General features: G+C 40.4%; 1 protein-coding gene across 4 annotated transcripts in view; it reads right to left on the reverse strand.

Annotated features, from left to right (window-relative positions):
• Positions 1-18914, reverse strand: part of LOC137478275 (VPS10 domain-containing receptor SorCS1-like) — a 261330-nt gene that overhangs the window by 66600 nt on the left and 175816 nt on the right. For all 4 annotated transcript variants that reach the window (XM_068198011.1, XM_068198008.1, XM_068198009.1 and 1 more), the window contains exons 6-8: positions 9863-9927; positions 2796-2914; positions 521-610 (exon numbers count right to left, since the gene is read on the reverse strand). In XM_068198011.1, coding sequence (XP_068054112.1) covers positions 521-610; positions 2796-2914; positions 9863-9927 — 274 coding nt within the window. The remainder of the gene's footprint in view (positions 1-520; positions 611-2795; positions 2915-9862; positions 9928-18914) is intronic.

Below are 18914 nucleotides of genomic sequence, written 5' to 3' on the forward strand. Positions count from 1 at the left end.
TTTCTTCAAAATGAAGCTAACATTTTTTACAGGTCTTTCAAAATATTCAGCTTCAGAAGGCAGAAATATCCTTTCAATCTCCAATGTTAATTCACCATTGTTAATTAGGCCAGAGACAGAGCAGGCACACAGAGACATCTTTCTGCTTTGTTCCCATTAAAATCTACTAATGAGGCAAAGCACAAAATGCAACCCACACAAGACAGCGAGAGGAGAGGGGAATTTTAAGACAAAAAAAAAGTAGAAGAGAATCCCCTCCAAAACTTAATTAATTAAGCATAAAGAAATGGTAATTGTCGTGGGCTGTGGTATCTGTCTACATTTCATGCTCATGTCCTTGTCTAGCCAAAGTGCTGACTTTTGGTTTTAGTCCTTTCTTGCTTGTAAAAGTTCTGTTAAGGAAGAATACTGTTTTCACTCACTGCATGTCACCTTGCAGTTACTTGTGTAGGCCTCAAGATCTTCTGTACAACCCAAATATCTTTAGGCTCATATGGGGATTCTAGCAGCAGCAACCTACCTTGGGCAAGGAGTACTTTGGCAGCTTCATTTGTGCAAATGGGCTCCTCCTGTAAGAAACGTAATAATGTGGTCTTCCTCCTGATGTCAGCTGCAAGAGAAGCAGGAAAGTTATCATAATTTTTTTTTATTACCAGGAAGAATATCAAACAAAAGCTCTTAAGAGAAATACCACAGTGTGGTGGCAATAGCTTAAACTGCAGCGCTGTTACAGCTGAGGAATAGACATTGATCCAACTGACAGTGGCTGAAAAAGAAAACAAGAGGAATCCTATTTTCAGCAAAGAGAGACAAAGGCTAAAATCTCTTGTGAAAACTTCTGAATAGTGAAGTCTTGACTTCAGCTGGGCCATTATGCCACCTCCTGATACCACAGCTCTCCTGTGCCTTACCAGAACACTCTCTGTTCTTTGCTATCTGTAGGCTGTTGATTAGACCAGCAGATTGGCAGACATGAGGCTTGATTTTTACTTCTGCTTCCAGCTTTGGTTCCTGTGTGGCCCTGGACAAGCCATCATAGGTATCTGCTATGAGATCAGCTAAATATTCACAAGTATGGAGGGCAGGAGAAGCTCGGTTGATTTGGTATCTCTGTGAATCTGGCCATATATTTAAGTGCATAAATACTTTCAAGCAGACCTTGAAAATGCTGGGTTAGAGCAAGGTGAGGTATCATTTTCTACCACCTATTAAAGGAGGGAAAAAGAAAGAAAAAAGCTGTCAATTTTTTCTGGCTTCCAGTGCTGCTGAAGTATAATCAATGTTTGTAAAGTACTTTGAAATCCTTGGATGAAAGATACTGAAGAACAATATTCCAAGGAATTCTTGTGCAGAACTTTGCTTTAATTGCTTGATACCTGAGCTTATAAAGGCTTTTCTTTAGTAGTAAGTATTTTAAAATGCACTGCAGTACTTTAAAATGCAAGCTACACAGAGGCCAGGTTCATACCAGATAAGGTAAAATAAGCACTATTTCTCATTCTAAAGCTTTTCAACATTTTTTAAGGGAACTGGGCAAAAGTTAGGGGAAGGAAGGCCAGAAATATTTTTTAATGAGAGACTGTGAGTTTGTAAATAAAACAAGTTTAGTTTATTCCTTTATCCTAGTGCTTTTAAGCCTACCAATTAATTCCAAATGGCTTATTTGCAGAAAAGCCAGATGGAGATCAAGGAAAGAAGGGAAAGCTAGAAGGAGGGTGTTCATCTATTCCTTCCAGCATACACAGCCTGGCATAGGGTCATTCCTCCTCTGAAGAACAGAAGGGATAACACCAGATCCAGCATCAGCCAGCATGGCTAAAGAGAAGCACTTCAGCTCCTGTGTCAGTCGAGTCCCAAACACACAGCCACTCTGCAATGAGAGAGTGTGGCTGAACAGTGACGCACGGCCCTGTTTTCCCTGCCACATAAACATTTCCCTTCTGCCTCAGACACACTAGGCACAAAAGCTGTTCTGAAGCATACGTGCCAGATTTATTTGTGGATTATTTAGACTGGCGTTTAAGACTGAGTTCATTAACAGAAGCCAATTAGCAATCAACTAACCCAACATAAAACATAAATCCTCTCTCTTCCCTCCACTCACAAGCATGGTAAAATATAAACTGTCTGTAAGCCCAGTTTAGGGCTAATGATCTCCAGTTCACCTCCACATTCCCTACAATTCTGTTGTTATTTTTCTCCTCTTCAGCTGACATTAAATGGACACTGGCAGCAGCCTAATGAAACCCACAGTGGTTCAAATCTATTCACCAGCTCTCACCTGGAACACAGCCTGGCTGAGTACATCCCATCTTCTGCCATTTCAATGTAATCACAACTGAGGCATAACAAAAAAGCCTGATTACTCCTTTGGTGCTTTCCCTGACTCCCTCCCTTCTTTCTTATTTCCTTCTTATACTCAGAAAAGCTTTGGTCTACTCCCTTGTCATAGCAGATGAGTGACACCACTTCCAGCTGGGGGGTCAAAGCAGTAATTCCAGAGTGCTGATGAGATGGCAAGGAGTGGCACAGAGCACTCCAGCACACAGAGAACATACTTCAGGCAGGAACTCTATGGCCCTACAGCAACAAGAAACTAGAGTTTAAAGGAACACAGTTAGCATTGGACAAACTGCTACAACCCACTCAGGGCCTTTATGGATCCAGTGTTGTCTGAGCAGTTGCAAACTAACACACATGCACACACATGCAAAGGAATACAAGAAAAAATAATAGAAGACAGAATAATATAATATAAAGTAATAGAATAAATAAGAGAGGAGGGTGTTCTGCACCTGGACAAAGACATAATCACCCTGGACGATCAGGGAGTTATGGTCAATGTAGCCTGGAAAGGGTTTGCTGCGAGTGGCTTCACTGCAGTTCTGCATCTTGCAGGTGATGTATTGGGCGTCTGAAAGGAAAAGAACAAAAACAATACACATGAGATCCTGAGTGTAGATTCTTCCTACTGTCACAAACCTGTTTGCTGAGGCAGCACTTTTGCTTCCCAGATTCATGTGAAGTGAATTGACATCATCCATTCAACACCACACAACCCTTCTTTCCCCTACATCCTTTGTAAATCCACCCTTGATTTCTTTCTTCCTTTAATATGCTTCCTTCATTACCAGCCTCAACCTCTCATTATTTCTTTCATTTTGCCCCAGATCAGATGCCAGAGCTATATATTTTTACCAAGGGAGAACCTTCTATGATGCACCTCTGTATTTCCTACAGCACTTACACTCTGTAGAGTAATTCAGATCAACTTGGAAAGTACCTCAGACCAACTCCTGTTCAGGGGTTGTACCTACTTTTCTGTTGACAACAAAGGTAGATGCTCTCTGGCAGACCTGGGCAATCACTGCACACTCTCTTGTGACTACAAGTCTTAGCAGTTGCAAATTAAATGGCCTAAATTCAGCCCTCCATCTCACAGCCATGCCAGCCATCTCATCCACTGTCACTACGTGGGATGTCCTCACCTCCTATACTGAAGCACTGCAAGGTGCTCATCTCATAATCTGTCACAAAGAAAAACAATTTGAATTTCTTCATGGGAACAATTTATCCTAGAACACAGAACTAGATTCTCAGTAATCTGTTTTGATTCTTCCAGATTCATTAAGAATTTGCACTTTGTTTTATGACAAACCTGACCCACACAAGGAACAACTTTGGCTTTTTAACATTAGTATTTACACGATAGAAACACTACATTGCATTTAACGTTAGAACTACTTCTAATAATTTTCCTTGGAGAGATACAGCCCCTTGTTTGATGTAATTACTACCTTCAGATCAGAGAAATAGCATTTTACACTGAAATAGAAATGGATGGAATTTTACCATCTTGTATTTAATCTTGGTTTTAATTAAAATCTATCATTTGACATTTCTTTCCTTGCTTCTAAGGGCTGTTGACTTCTGCTTGAAGCAGACATGCAGGATAACGAACCTTCAGGAAAGTTCGATGAGGGATAATTTTTCTCCAGCATTTGCAGGGTTCTTGGAATATATAAAGTGCTAAGTATTATTAGTTGCTGCTGTTTAACAGAACATTTTATGCTATCGCAGCTCAGTGCAAAACATTAATAAACACAGCCTGGGCAGCATGATCGAAATGTATTTCCCTTCAGAGGAACATGATTTTTTCCACACTAGCCACGAGAGGGCAGGGAACGATGCAATTCACAGCCTGCTCATGCCTGTGAGCTCAGGAAAGTTCCCTTTCAGAGCCTTTCAGCCCTCTGCTCCTCCGCATCCAGGAAAGACGGGGACAGTGCTGTGTGTGCAGCCCGTCCCCTCCTTGTCCTAAAACTGATGAAAGGTCACAATAAGGTCTCCTTGGAGCCTTCTCTTCTCCAGGCTGAGCGAGCCCAGCTGTGTCAGCTTTCACAGGGAGAGCTGTTTCAGCCCTGTGATCATCTTAGTGGCCTCCTCTGGACTTGCTCCAACAGGTCCACAGCTCTCCTGTGTTGAAGGCTCCAAAGCTGGACACAGAACCCCAGGAGGGGTCTCTCACTCTGCCACAACAAAGTTCCTGAGTGAAATATGTGCCAATCCTGAGCTTCAGCAAAGCAGCCTCAGGTGAAATAGTCCTACTGCCACCTGAGCTGTTAAAAAGTCTGTGGGATCAAGGAATCTCCTCCACAAGAGATTTTAAAGAGCAGGCCAGGTTGACATCTGTTAGAGAAGGCTGGGGTTCTTTGGATCCTGCTTTAATGGAGGAATGGGGACTATCCCTATTTCTGCTGTGATCACAGGAGTCTGTGCAGCAGTGATTGTATCATTGATGAAGATTTACTAAGGCAATTCCTGTGAACTTTTACAGTGCAATTCTCCATGGCTTCAATTCTAAAATGCCACTAATATCTACTAAAGGGCAGAGCACTGAAATTGCTTAAGCTAATCTCCCAAAAAGCCAAACACTGAGATGTGCACAACAGGAAGAGCTCCTTTTGCTACAGGAGACAGAAAGAAGGAATAGCAGGCTTCTTGCAGTGCCTGGTTCTCACTTTTTTTCCTAGGGGAAGATTTTCTGTGTTCACATTAGCTCAAGGATTTTTTCCATTTCATTCTCACGGACATTTCATGTGACTCCATTGGCAGAGGTTTGTAATTTAGCATTAATTAATGTCAATTAATGTATTCAGTTGCTAAGCTCTAAAATTAATTTCATTAGTTTTCCCACACAGATGTTTTCCCTGCCATAGGTAATTAGGACATTATGCTTTTCATTTCCAGAACCCTCACCTCCAACAACAGCTGCTGCTTTTAATATACAACAACAAAGTCACACTGTGCCTGGAGAGAAGAACATAGCAACTCCCAGCTCTTACACCCCCAGATGAGTTCATTTTTGACAGGTTTAGACACCCAGAGTAGGAATCTTCTCAGGGAATGGCAGCTATTTCCAAAGAGGAAACAAGAAAAGTCACAGAACACAGCAGAGGGGACATCTTATAAGGGAAACCTCTGACAAAATTAATCTGTTTCAGTGGTGAAAGAGAATGGCAAAAGCTAACACAAAAAAAGTTAAGAGCCAGGGGGACCCTGCATCGTGAAATATTTTAGTTTTTTTCCATTTATCTTGAGGACCATTCTCATATGTTTTCAATACAAATGGATCCAACCTGTCCCAGAGACATTTCTTGGCTCGCTGGTGGAGAAGGAAGGTTATTGGTGGTTACTGGAGGCTGGTGGCCTTGCAAAAGTAAATAGGAGAGTTTTAGATCCCTTCCTAAAGCAATGGGACTTTCTTCAGGATATTTTGTTGACAAGTGCTTTTTTTTATTAAATATCAAACCCTAATATCTACTGCTTCCTAGCGTAAGCTTGCATGTATGTCTTCTCAAAACCTTATTAGATCACAGGGAGAGTCAGAGAAAATGGTTATTGTACTCTGCAAATATTATTTATATTTTTCCTGTCTTTAGTTCACTGAGGAATGTATCTTTTCCTCTATCAATTAAGCCACTGGGGACAAATCAGGCACTTTATACAATGTAGTCAATGATCTGTTTCTCTCACAGATTTTCTGTGGAGCATCCCAGTTCATTACTGAGCAACTTAGACATCAGGGACAGTTTCTGCTTTTGAAGCATGACTGGCATCCTGTAACTAATGACCCATAAGAACGTGGTAGTGACACACGTCACTGAAAGACCCAGGCCTGGAACCCCTCTCCCTCAGGCACTGACTAATAAAACATGTCTAGGTTGCCTTAGCACTGCAGGTACATCTTCAGCATTCACAACCTCCCATGGTAATGAATTCCACAGTTTAAATAAATGTTCTCCCATACTTTAATCTTTTTTTTTTTTTTTGAGAAACACACGAAATGACTGTTCTTTATCCATTTCCATCTGGTCTGAATGTTGATTTGTGAAACATGCATGGTATGGGAATATGCTCACAACTCTCCAGGACTCAGCAACTGCAAAGCAATTAACCAGTAATGAAGATCAGTGAAATGAAACCATCCCATTTACTAACTAATCACAGATCTAGTTTTATCCTGCTGCTACTCTTCATTGCATGTTAGCATCAGAAATCTTTCTTTACATAGGGAAGTATATCCTCCACCATGTCTGGAATAAAGCTATAATGAGAGAAACTAACAGATGTCATTCTCCAGGACAAATACTAATCATGATCAGGAAAAAAACTAATCACAATCAGGAAAAGAAAAAAAAATCACTGCACAGGTTGAGGGAACTACAGGAATTAATTCACCATTGTAGCGACGTTAGGAAAAGACTGCCAGGCTAGGCTGCCTACTCATTTTTTCCACAACAGTGATTGTTTTATTCTTCCCAGCAATTTCCTGTGAAAACAGAAATTAAAGTACTAGTGCAATTTTGTGATTCAGGCACTATTGGCCAGATGCTGACTCCCTGTGGATCAGCAAGCAGAACATGTCTGCTGGCCCCAGGTGAGACTTTGGTCTTACCTGCATCACAGCAACACCTAAATTATCTTTCAGTAGCAAAAGCTGCTATGTAAATCAGGACAGCAGAAGAAAAGCAAAGGAAACAAAACTACTTTTGAAATATCAGGAGCTCTCTACATTTTTGCCAACACATTAGAAAACCCCTTAGCTTCTTTCATCCACACTTAAAAAAAATTAAAAACTTTAAATAAATTGGTCTCTTATCTACAAAAGCAAATGCATGGCTCATAAATGTAATAGTTGTTTTACTGTCTATAGAAACTGTCATTTAGACATCCTCTGAGTCAGTTTTGCCATTCTCTGGAGGGCCAGTGGGTACCCAGTTAGTCTTCAAATGCCTTGTAGGAATCCATCTCTCTAATTTGCACCAACAGTCTGGATTCCTCTGTAGGCACCACCTGAATAAAAAATTACCTCCCATTTAATTAGCTTGAATCAGGCCTTACTGAGATAACCCTACTAAGCTCAAATCAGATAAGCCTGTTAATTTTAGGATCTTGTGTATTCTTCAGAAACCTGAACCCCATGTGTCATTAAGTTTATGCCTTCTGAAAGCACTTTAGGTTGCATTTGAGCAGACCTAGATTTAACTTCCACCATCACCCTGCCCGCTGGCTGTGGTGGTGAATGTAGCAAAGAGAAGCTTATTGTGTGATTAAGAACCATAGGGGATTAATTGTCTTACTAGGGTGTTGTTGCCCTAAAGCCAGACCAAAAAAAAAAAAAAATCACACAATTCCTGCTGACTTTGCTGGCTTGCCTTTAATCCTGTTCCAAAATCAAAGCGAAACACCAGGGACACCCAAGCGTACAAATGGAAATGTGACATAACATTCATAGGAACTTCTTCCAACCAAGAAAAACAGTTTTACCACCATGCACTCAGCCCCAGACTGATATGGATTGGGCCTGAAGCCTTTGAAAAATAAACAAAAGCATCACATTCCACAAGATGAAAATTTGCATGGTGCTCTCCAAAACTTACACAACAGGATGAAAACCATAAAAGGCAGCAATTAGCCCTGCAAATCTGTCTCCACCAATAGAACTAAATTGAGCAGGCTGTGCTCAGCTTGCTCATCACTACCTGCACACCTGCACCCTACTTTGATTAGACACAGTTTGTTCAGGAGTCCACATTTTTTTCTGGATCCCAAGGGGAAAAACAAAAAGAAAGTAGGGAGAACGTGCACTCAAGAGCAACATTGCTAGCCAGATCCTCAGCAGGTGTAAATCAACACCACTGAAGTTATACTGATTTATGCATGCTGAGGAACTCTTGTTTTGGTCCTTGCAAACATTTTACATTATGCACATAAGCACAATAAATTAAGTGCACAGACAGACCATAATCAGAGAGCAGAGATAGTTACTGGTGTTCTAGCAAGGACAGCCCAGTACTAAGGTTGTTCTCTGCCCACTGGGAGATGAATATCCCTCAAATGCATCACGAGAATACAGCTCCCTAATCATCATGTGTAGCGCTTCATCTCAATGACCTCAAGTTTTTAATGACTTCTAACAGTAGTATTTTGTGCTAAAATAGACACTGTCCTGTTAGAATTTTTTCCTTTTAGCATGTCCCAAGAAATAGAAAGCCTCATGTTCCCAGCCTTGCTGCCACATCAAGTAAGTGAAATTGAGGGGAGAAATAATAATCACAGATCACAAATTATAAGAAAGAGAGATAATACATTCTTTCACTGTCACTAATCCTACATATCTTGAAATGAAGAGACCTTTAAAACTTTATGGTTTCTATCGCAACTATTTCTTTTCAAAATTAATATTCCAAAAATTGCTCTTTCAATTTAAATTTCCTAAGTTAAAAACCAGGATACCTTACAATTAACTTTTCAGATATTTTTTAATTTTCCAATGACAAAATGCACATTTTAAGTAGCACCACTGCATTTGAGGGTACAATTCAAGGGGGAACTTTATCCATTTAAAAAATAATTAATTGAATGCATCATTAAAACTTCTGTACTGCAAATGGTAAAAACTTTCCTGTTATGTTACAGGAAAACTGCTATTTACTGAGGAAATTATATGGGATTACAATGACTGGATCTCTGGCAGCTGGGCATTCACCGTGATGCCTGCCTGAGGCAATCCAATGTTGTAGAAAAGAAATCCATGGAGAAAGATCTGCAAAGGCAGTGGAGCTCCAAGATAAACCTTGAGAAAGCTTGGATGGGAGGAGAAAAGGCCAGTGGGTGGCGGAGGGTACCTGAGAGAATTGACAGCCAATTAGGAAAATATTTTGGAGTTGCAGATAAAGGAGGCTCCTGGAATAGGGAAAAAAATAAAACCAAAACAAAACAAAACAAAACACCTCAAGAGGCAAAGCAGAGAAGCAGGGAGTGAAAGAAGCTAATGAAAGTGAAGGACAAGGACAGGACATGCAGAAACAGTGAAGAACACACTCAGACTGGTCATTAAAAGGTTTCTAATTGGGTATTTTCAAAGGTAGTACCTTAGGCAGAGTATCCCAGGTCTGCTAAAACTATGAAGCTATGAACAAGGTGATGTTATGTACTGTGTGAACAAACAGCAGCTAGACTTTGTGACCCAGGAACTTCTCTTCAGTGTCATGTTCCCATCAACAAAAATCATGTAAGAAGAATTATTATAAAAGTGGTGTGTGTAGTAACCCAAGTTACTGCTTATCACCTATTCTTCCTTACCATGTCCTCAGCTCCTTTCACAGCCTGGTTAACGCAACTTTTTGCCTTGCTGGAAAGGCTTCTCTTCTGACAGACCTAAACTGGAACAGCCAAACTCCTCGTACTACATGAGTGAATCACTAAAGTAAGTAAATTTTCTATTGTTGTATTGTACAGTTACAAGAATATGAGGAGAGCCCAGTATACCACAAGATTTGGAAGCTGATGTACTTACGACCATCCACTGTCCTTGCCTCTAGGTGCACAAGGTCAGGCTCTCTTCCATTCCCCATCATAGACCTGTAAAAGGAAGATTGAGACAAGGGCATTAAAAACATCATATGAATGGCTGAGAAATTGTTTTCAAAGGGTATCCGGTTGAGCTGGACATAAACTCATACTCACAAATAACTGATAATTTTGAAAGAATTTTGGAGTTTTCCCTAATATGAACTTGAATACTTTAATGAAATTCTACCATTTTATCTAATAAATGTCATTGTACTTATGAATTCTTTATTTCTCACCCCTTTACTTCACTTCTTTCCACCTGGAGACCTGTTCCTGTTCTTGTTGGCACATGAAATTTTGATGTTTCTCCTGGTTTGGTCAGAAGGATGCATTTCAGTTCAGGGTGGAATACAGAAGACTTTAATTAATGGGATAATAGTATTTGCCAGCATACTAATTATAGCTGTTCCTTTATATTGGACATTTTATGCACATTTGCTTAATTGACACTCTTAATGATCAATGTTCCCTCATTAATTAAGAAGTTTTAAAAACTCATTTTATCCTGAGACATTTTATCACTTCTGATCTGATAAAAACAGTATTCCATTAATAAAAGATGTGTCACATTGAAAATGACTGTTTGTTCCCTCTGAATTAACAAGTAACAAAGTAAAGGCATTGAGCACTGCAAATAAGGAGTTTATGGAATTAAACTTTGCTTCATTGTTGCGGTTCCCCTGGCCTGGCACTGGTGGCCTCATCAATTCCCTGGAAGAGTCCAAATGGCCAGTGGTTTGGTGGACAGGCTGATGATGCATGACTGCTCTGTGTGCCAATCCCACTGTACAGCTGCCTCAGCAGCATCTCTGACAATCAGCCTTGTTTCTGGTCTTCATCCTATCATCCAAGTCATAACCCTGGATTAAAGCTAAGGGTTAAACAACCAGTTTCTTGTTACTTGTCTGACCTCCTAGTTAATGGCAGCATGAGGGAAGACACACATTCATTTCCAGTGACAGAAAAATTAGATGTTCTCTTCAAACCCTCATTATTTTTCAGGAAATCAGAAGAGAGATTCAAACAGTGATTTAGACCCTAATTCACTTCCCACTGACTGCAATCACAGGCACCTCCAGTGCTTAATCATCATGTGTATTAACTAATAACTATTATAAAAATGTTAACAAGACTGTGTCCTGATTAATCCTTACCTTTGCTTGACAAAATATATAGCAATTCACTACCTAGAAAAGGTTTCTTCTCCTTTGTTGGGGACTGAAGTTCAGAAAATACTCTGAACCAGAATTGCTTTTACCTCTTCTCCATTTTTAATAAAGTTTATGGCAAGGGGTTATTTCCTTAAACATTCAACTTCCACTTAAAATCTCTGCTTCCTAATAACAGACACCAAGTGAGGGTGGAAGGAAGCACGTTCCTAGGGGATTTTTATTATGCCTGCTATGATCAGCAGATTTGGGATCAAAATGCTGGGCCTGCTCATTACAATTCAGTTCAAGATAGATGCCAGTGATAAACAGTTCTAAAAAAACTGCAGGACAAAGCTAACATATCTCCTCTTTATTCCTGTTTCTTTAAGTGGGATTTAAATACTGGAAATGGAATATTGGAATAGCCCACCTGGAACTGGACTATTGCAGAAGACATAGTACAGCTTTGTCAGTTCATTCCTCCTCCTGACCTCACACACCTCCATGGGGATGTGAACTCTCCAAAGAAACATGGAATAGATTCCACAATTTTGAGTATTTTGTCTCTCAAGAGTGTAACAATGGTGCTCATCCAGCGAAGCACGTGTTTCTACACTCAGGTGTTTTGTGAATTTTCTCCTCACAGTGCTATTCTGACCCCAAGAGAAACATCTTTTGCACCTTCTCAGGAAAACAGAGACAATTTTATGAGCCATAATTTACTTTTAGGTGCCTTAAGAGCAGCATATAAAAGATCTGGACCCCTCAAGCTCTGAAAGTCGTCACCTGTATATTAGTCTCACTACAACAGCCAGTATTGGGACTGTAGGAGCTTCAATTCAAGGTAGAATTAAGCCATCAACTGTCCCAAAGGGTACAGAACAAGGACAGCTGAAACACAGCTGGTGACAAACCTCCAGGACTTCCTTTCTTTTGATATCTCCTAACCCCTGCAAGTTAGAAATGTGATGACAAAGATGAAAAGTAAGGTCCTGAGGAGGAAATTCCTAAAGTCAAAAAGGACAACTGAGGTATAGTCAAGAGCCATATCCATGACTTCCTATCTGCCAGATCTTTCTCCCTACATTAGAAAATACACATTTCATTGTTTTGATATACAATTGGCTTATTTATTTGTGACAGCACAAGGTCATGGTCAGGCCCATATTATTAAATGCCGACATGAAAAATCAGTTGTAAGGAGCAAGCAAAATACAAATACACATCTGCTCAAATCATTATTAACTGTACAGAGCTGACAGCCAGAAACACATCACTTCCATTTGGATTCTGCTGAGAGCTTACTGAGCAGCATTTTTGTAATGGCACTTTTTTTTTGATCATGCTGTCTTGTTCCATGGTAGCCCTAGGATATTTCTTTACTTTATGAGAATTTATCATAACTTCTCATGAATTTATGATCAATTCATATTATTTATCTACTAGAAAGGCCTGTTTCTCTCCATTGAATTTAAGATGTCTGGACACCCACACTACAGACACCCACATGTGATCACATAAAGGTCCCAAAGTAGAAAACACAACAGACCTGAAATACGTTTATTGCCTAATTTTAAAAACACAAATTACAGATGAGTTATAGATTGCAATTAAAGGAGTAATTGAATGTCCTGAGCAGTCTTTTTTTTTTTGATAAATGTTTTATATAGCTCACATCAGCTTTATTATTTACTCTATAAAAGCCTAAGAGACATTCAGAAATGCAATTTTGACCACAGTGAGCATACACAAGAGATAAATATTGTGCTTTTGGTTGTACAGCCCCTGAGAACATGCTGTCTCTAGGAAGACAGACATATCCTTTCACATGCATAGGACAATCTGTTCCTAAAACATCTACTGGAAAAAAGGTGTTAGGAACTGTAGGATATATATCAGAATTCTTGAATTTTTAGTATGTCAACCAAATCAATCACAACACTACCAAGCATCCAGCTACTCTATCAGTGGGTTTTCTTGTCTCCTTCATTTGGCTGGGGAAAAAAAAAAAAAAAAAAAAGCATTATATTTAGAAGATGAGAAAGCCAACGTACTTCTACACCTGAGTATTTTTAAGTAAAAGTTTTAAACCCATTGGGTCAATATGAAGAAGAATGAATAACTGATTACAAAGAAATTCCATTCCCGACCAGACTGGGAGGTTCTTAAACCAAAGCTAAAATGATCAAAAAAAAATAAGCTTCAGATGTGGAAGAAGGAAACTACATGCTGGATTGGCCCAAGAGAGCACCAAAGCCTCCAACTCAGTGTTTCTAATTTAATACAAGTGCCCACTGCACTTCATTATCTTTTGTGCACATAGTCAATGCAACATGGGCAATACAATGCTTCCCAAGGCAGATGAGGAAGAGTGCTGTGTGCTCAACAGCTGATAAACCAAGTGCCCTAGAAACAACAGGGGGACAGATGAACAACATTCTGGGACCCACTCAGCTACTGACTTCTCTCAGAAATCTCTCTAAAAATAAACAATAGTCCCAAATTCGCCATTTCCTATTCTGAGCAACTTCTGTTCACTAGGCAGGCAGTGCTTTCTTCTCATATTTATCAAATCCATTCTTCCCTTTCAGCATCTCTACTCAAAGACTAAACAATCATATACCCACTAACTTTTCTTCTTGCCTCAGTCTATGTTTTCACTTTGTGGTAAAATGCCAGCATGTCCTTTTTCCGTCCCTTTAATCTCATGCTTTCTGTAACACTCCCAGAAACTTAAGGACACCAGGGATATCCTTGCAATGCTTTCTGTTGAATGGTGCCTATTGTATTTTTCTGATTACCTTTAAGTGTTTTGTTGGTATAATTGTCTGGATGTTTTGAAAAAAGAAAAAGGAAAAGAAAAAAATCTTTTGGGAAATGGAGGATTTAGAAAAGCCAAAGGGAGTGCAAGGCAGTGACCTCACTGCCTTTACACGGAAGATGCTTACATTTTGAAATATTTAGGACCCCCATGGTCCTATTACAAAGTTGCTTCCTAAAATTTTAATCAGTATCAAGCCTGCTAAGTAGTTATCTGCACTTGAGAGCCTCACAAATCGATACCACTGGCTGCAGCACAGTAATTGCTCTGAATGCAGATTCCGCATCCACCGTGAGAAGCAGCACAGGGAAAAGACCCCAAATCATCCCCTGGTTTGGAACTAGGCTGAACTAAACAAAAGCAGCCTGGCACTGCCCATTGCACAGTAAATGCTAGTTGGCATATTTCTGTAGTGACCAACCCCTTGCCATCTTCTTTGTCTGAAACATTTCTAAAACCTTGGCTTCCTTGGCCCGTCAGCTCCTCTGAGCCAAGAAAATTCAATAGAGACCCTGTTATCCTGGGGTTCCCACCTCTTCTATCTTTTTTCACTTCCAGGGACAAAAGCAATTGTTTATGGATGCTGGGAACTGATGAGGCTTGCAAGGCAGTCAGACCACTCAGAACTGCAAAAAGGCATCATTGTGAAGAAAGCAAAAGCTTCTACTTGCTGCACTTAATTTCAAACTACCATTTTTTCATAAACAATGAACTCAAAACACCAGACAATAAGGACTGCATCTCAAGGATTTGTGCATTCTGGAAAGCAGCTTTGGGTGCCTTTGGTTTTGGATGCTTGACTTCAGACACAGACACACTGTATCTGGCACTATATGCACAAGAAACTCAATGACAATCTTTTCATATGTATTTCTTGTATCATACATGCTCACAGCAGCAAAGACTAAACATCTTTTAAGACAGGCAGTAGAAGGCATTGTTATTTTATAGACTCTTTGAGGCAAATGGCCCAGAATGCCAAATGCTACCATTGTCCTTTTCACAGACAGAACCAGTGTGAATGTCCCTCATTCTTTATATGGACACAGAGGCCTTATGCAGCTTTTCCATGTCTCAGAGGAAGTGACCAAATGCAGAATTAGGACTCCTGTGACCATACCTCACCCGCTTTGGGGGGAAACAGGTATGACTTGTTCATGCAGCAAAGGCTGGCAGACAAATGGCATAACAGCATGTCTCTATTAAGGTGGATGGGACAAGATCCACACAGTTCTGGCCATTTTGAGATTATCAGTGCTGAGTGGGAGTAGCTCAGAGGTGGCTGCAGTACAATGCCAAACTGAAAAGTGACATTGCTTGGAAAATCCAGTTTGACTACTCAGCATGAAAAATACTCATGTGCCTCAGCTGCATTTCGCAGATGGCTTTGTTCTTAACAAGCTATATATTTAAGATGCCTCCTGACCCTCAGCAATCTCTCTTCCTAGTCCCAATTTGAGCAAATCCCCATCTCCACATACACAGAAAAACTAACTAGCTGCAACAGTCATGTGGAAGAGGGAATGTACTCCTAGAGATCCTTATGCCAAAGTTGTCCTGTGAGCATAAATATTCTAACAAGCTTTATCCTGTCACAATAAAGCTATAAAGTTGCTTTGTTCAGCACATGATAATGGCTTTGTAATTCAATTATTGTTAGAATTTGCCTTTAGGGATTTATCTTCCTTTAGCCTCAGCACTCATGCGAATCCCTTATCGTAAATCTTGCCAATGCAAAACCAGCTCCTCCACTTCCTCTGGACATATCTGTCACTTCATGTTAAAAAAGTGACACCTTCCTCCAGCTCAGTGAATGGCAGGTTTTTGGTTTTGTTTTAAAGGACAGAATGAAAACAACAGCAGTGAATGACGCTCATGTTGTCTTAGGTAGCATCAATTTTTTTGGTCTCACTGATGTTTCTATAACACTAAATTCTAATTGCCATTCATAAAAATAGTAAAATGTAGCACTGAACAGGGAGCTTTTTGTCCAAAGATACAAAAGCACTTGACAATCAACCTTTAAGTAACCTTCTCTGCATGGTACTGATTTGTTCAAGACCTATGGAAAAGTACAAGACAAGCAGACCAAGTTAGAAATAGGGGCTGAGGAAAATTTTTGTTCTCAGCTTTATAGATAAACTTCACTGATTAGTCAAGAGCACAGGGGCCTCATTGATTTGACCAAGATCACACAGTTGCTATGTGGCAGAGACAAAAATAGAGCCTGAGAGTCCTCTGGGCTCCTTTTTCTTTTACTACTATATTGACTCCATGAAGACTTTGCAGATACTCTGTTCCTTTTTTTGCTTGCAGAGGTCAGTGAATCTGCCCCAGGGAGCTTAGTGTGGGAGGCAATTCTGGTATCTTTAGTTCAGTCCCTATTATGTGAAATTTCACAGATTTTACTATTCCTGGAACATACTTTAAAGACTGCTTTCTAGATTTAACATCTCCTAACCACATCTTCCTGACATGTTTTAGAAACACAGACAAATTCCAGATAGGCATAAATCAGCAATTCATTTCTTTACATCTGGCTAATAATCTCCCCTGACCATAATTTATTTAGGTTTTCCCTGCTCCATCTCTGCACTATTCTTTCCCACATTGTCCAATCACATGATACAATTTGGTGCAATTCAACTGGCAGCCACTGGGCCAAATCCATTCTATGGTTTGCTTTAGTCAGTTTGTCACCCTTTCTTTAGAACTGATAGAAAACAGCAGTGCAGTGAGTAAAGCCCAACTTCTCCTAATTGTGCCACCTCACAGCACTGACCCAGGAAAGCAGATGGCTGCTGCTGCTAACACTGAAACAGGTGAGTAGGTAACTGGGGGTAGTGGTGAGACTTTCAGGCTATGGGAGTCACTTTCACCATCCCACCACTTTTTAGAGCCCTAGTGCATAATGACCCACACCCTTCCACACTCTGTGGTCTACATACCACACAACTTTGAGGGCAGCAGCCAAGGAAGCCTTCTCCCCTGCTGCTGTACTACCATAGCTCCCCATGGGAAGCTCCAGAGAGGAAACTTAGCTAAAACTCTTAAATAGATGGATGCAAATTTCAGGAGGTAGCTGTCTATTGCTGGTAACATAGGGTGGGAGGAATGTCTTAAAATGAGGATCTAAACTAAGTGGATAAAACTCAGTTAACCAGGACTAGATCCCGATTTTAAGATAGCCCTTCAATCCTATATCTCTTTTTCTTATATTGCAGGAAACGTAAGACTTCAAGCCAGCTTGAAGAGAAAGGAGGAGGAAAGTACCCTCTAGTTATAGCCTCTGAGCTCCCCTTCTTGATATCACGAACCAAACCTACCTGATTTACAGTTTCTCTGCTGGTACAGTCTAACAGGATCACAATTTCCTACTGTGTTAAGACCTTGTCTCTCCCATCTTGTAATGCTGTGGCCCGGTCAGGCAGCTCTGGAGGAGGCCAGCAAGTCACTTAGAGCAGGAGTGGAAAGTAACACAGTATGCTGCTCATTAAACATACAAGAGAACACAGCAACCTTCCTGACACAGATCTAGACAAATCCACAGGTGATTTACCTGTGCACTGCTTCACCTTCTCAAAGTCTGTCCTTTATAGGTGCACACAGAGCAATCTTAGAGAGCTGCTTAGTCCAATGCCTGCTGGAGACTGACACGTTCCAGGGTCCTGCACGGCACTGCAGGCTCCTGTTACTGATTAGCCCCCAAATCAAGATTTTGAATGTGGTGAATGGATGCCTGACTACTTCTGCAGAACTTTAATGAGGGAAAGTGGATGATGTCGAAAAGCGGAAGCTCATGGGAGTCTGTACTCCTTTATACAGTATCTCTGGATGATTTTTTAAGAAATAGCTGCTGAATTGGGAAAACTAAAACACACCAACCTATGCATCAACCAGACTGGGTCCCAAAAGGCCCAATCAGATGAACATTAACTTCATTCACACCTGCTGAAAACTGTCGTGGGCTTCTCTGGCATGTACCCATAACCACCATATTTAAGCTATGAAAAAACATTTTAAATGAAATTTCTCCCCTTCAACTCACTGAATAAGGCTTGTGTGTTAGATCAAGTGGATGATTTTCTGGACAGGCTGTCACAATGCACTTTGATTGGCATCTTTCCCATCAGCTTCCAGCAGATGCCCTGCAGTGATTAAAAGGTCTTGTTCAGCCATACACAGCATCATTTGTACACAGCCCAGGCACTGAGGCATTTAAATAGCCTCAGCCCACCTGGGTGGGTGGGCAAATCTCACCAAGCCAAGAACTGACAGAAACACTGGGACAGAGCACCCAGCTTGCTCCAAGTGCTTGAATATAATGAAGTTTTTAACAGGGTTTTGACACCTCATCCCCTTGATTTTCAGCTCTTTCAGTTGCTCCAGTGAACACAGTCAGAGCTTTTAAAATACAGTCTTCAGCCTCCTCTGAAAAAGAAAATATATATACTCTATAATTATACTGTGAACATTAACTTTCTTTGCTACTACTCATAAAAGAAACACAAATATAGCCCTATCAACTTATCTGTCCTCCCAACTGCTTACAGGCTTTTCTCCCCTTCAGTGTGTGTGCATATTTTTGTATTATTTGATGGAAATTTTGGTTGGCTTACTATTTTACAGTGTTTGCCTCCATTTTCTTCTGCTCATACTCAAAAAAACGTAAGACTGAGTGGAGACCTAGCAACATGTCTTAACAAACTACATATCTCCTTTAATTTCTTCAGGGAATCATTAATATCGTGGACATGTGATGCTACTGGAAATCATAAAACATGTGGGTTGGAGTGGATCCTAAAGATCATCTCTAGTTCCAGTTTTCCTGCCATGGCAGGGACACCCTCCACAAATCAGGTTGCTCAAAGCCCCATCCAGCTTGGCCTTCAACACTTCCAACTTCTACAGCTTCTCTGGGCAACCTGTGCCAATGCCCCACCACCCCAGAAGTAAAGAATTTCCTCCCAATATCTAATCTAGACCTGCTCTTTTTCAGCTTGAAGCCATTACCCCTTGTCATA

Source organism: Anomalospiza imberbis, chromosome 8 (assembly GCF_031753505.1).
Source record: "Anomalospiza imberbis isolate Cuckoo-Finch-1a 21T00152 chromosome 8, ASM3175350v1, whole genome shotgun sequence".
In the NCBI taxonomy this organism is placed as follows: Eukaryota; Metazoa; Chordata; class Aves; order Passeriformes; family Viduidae; genus Anomalospiza; species Anomalospiza imberbis.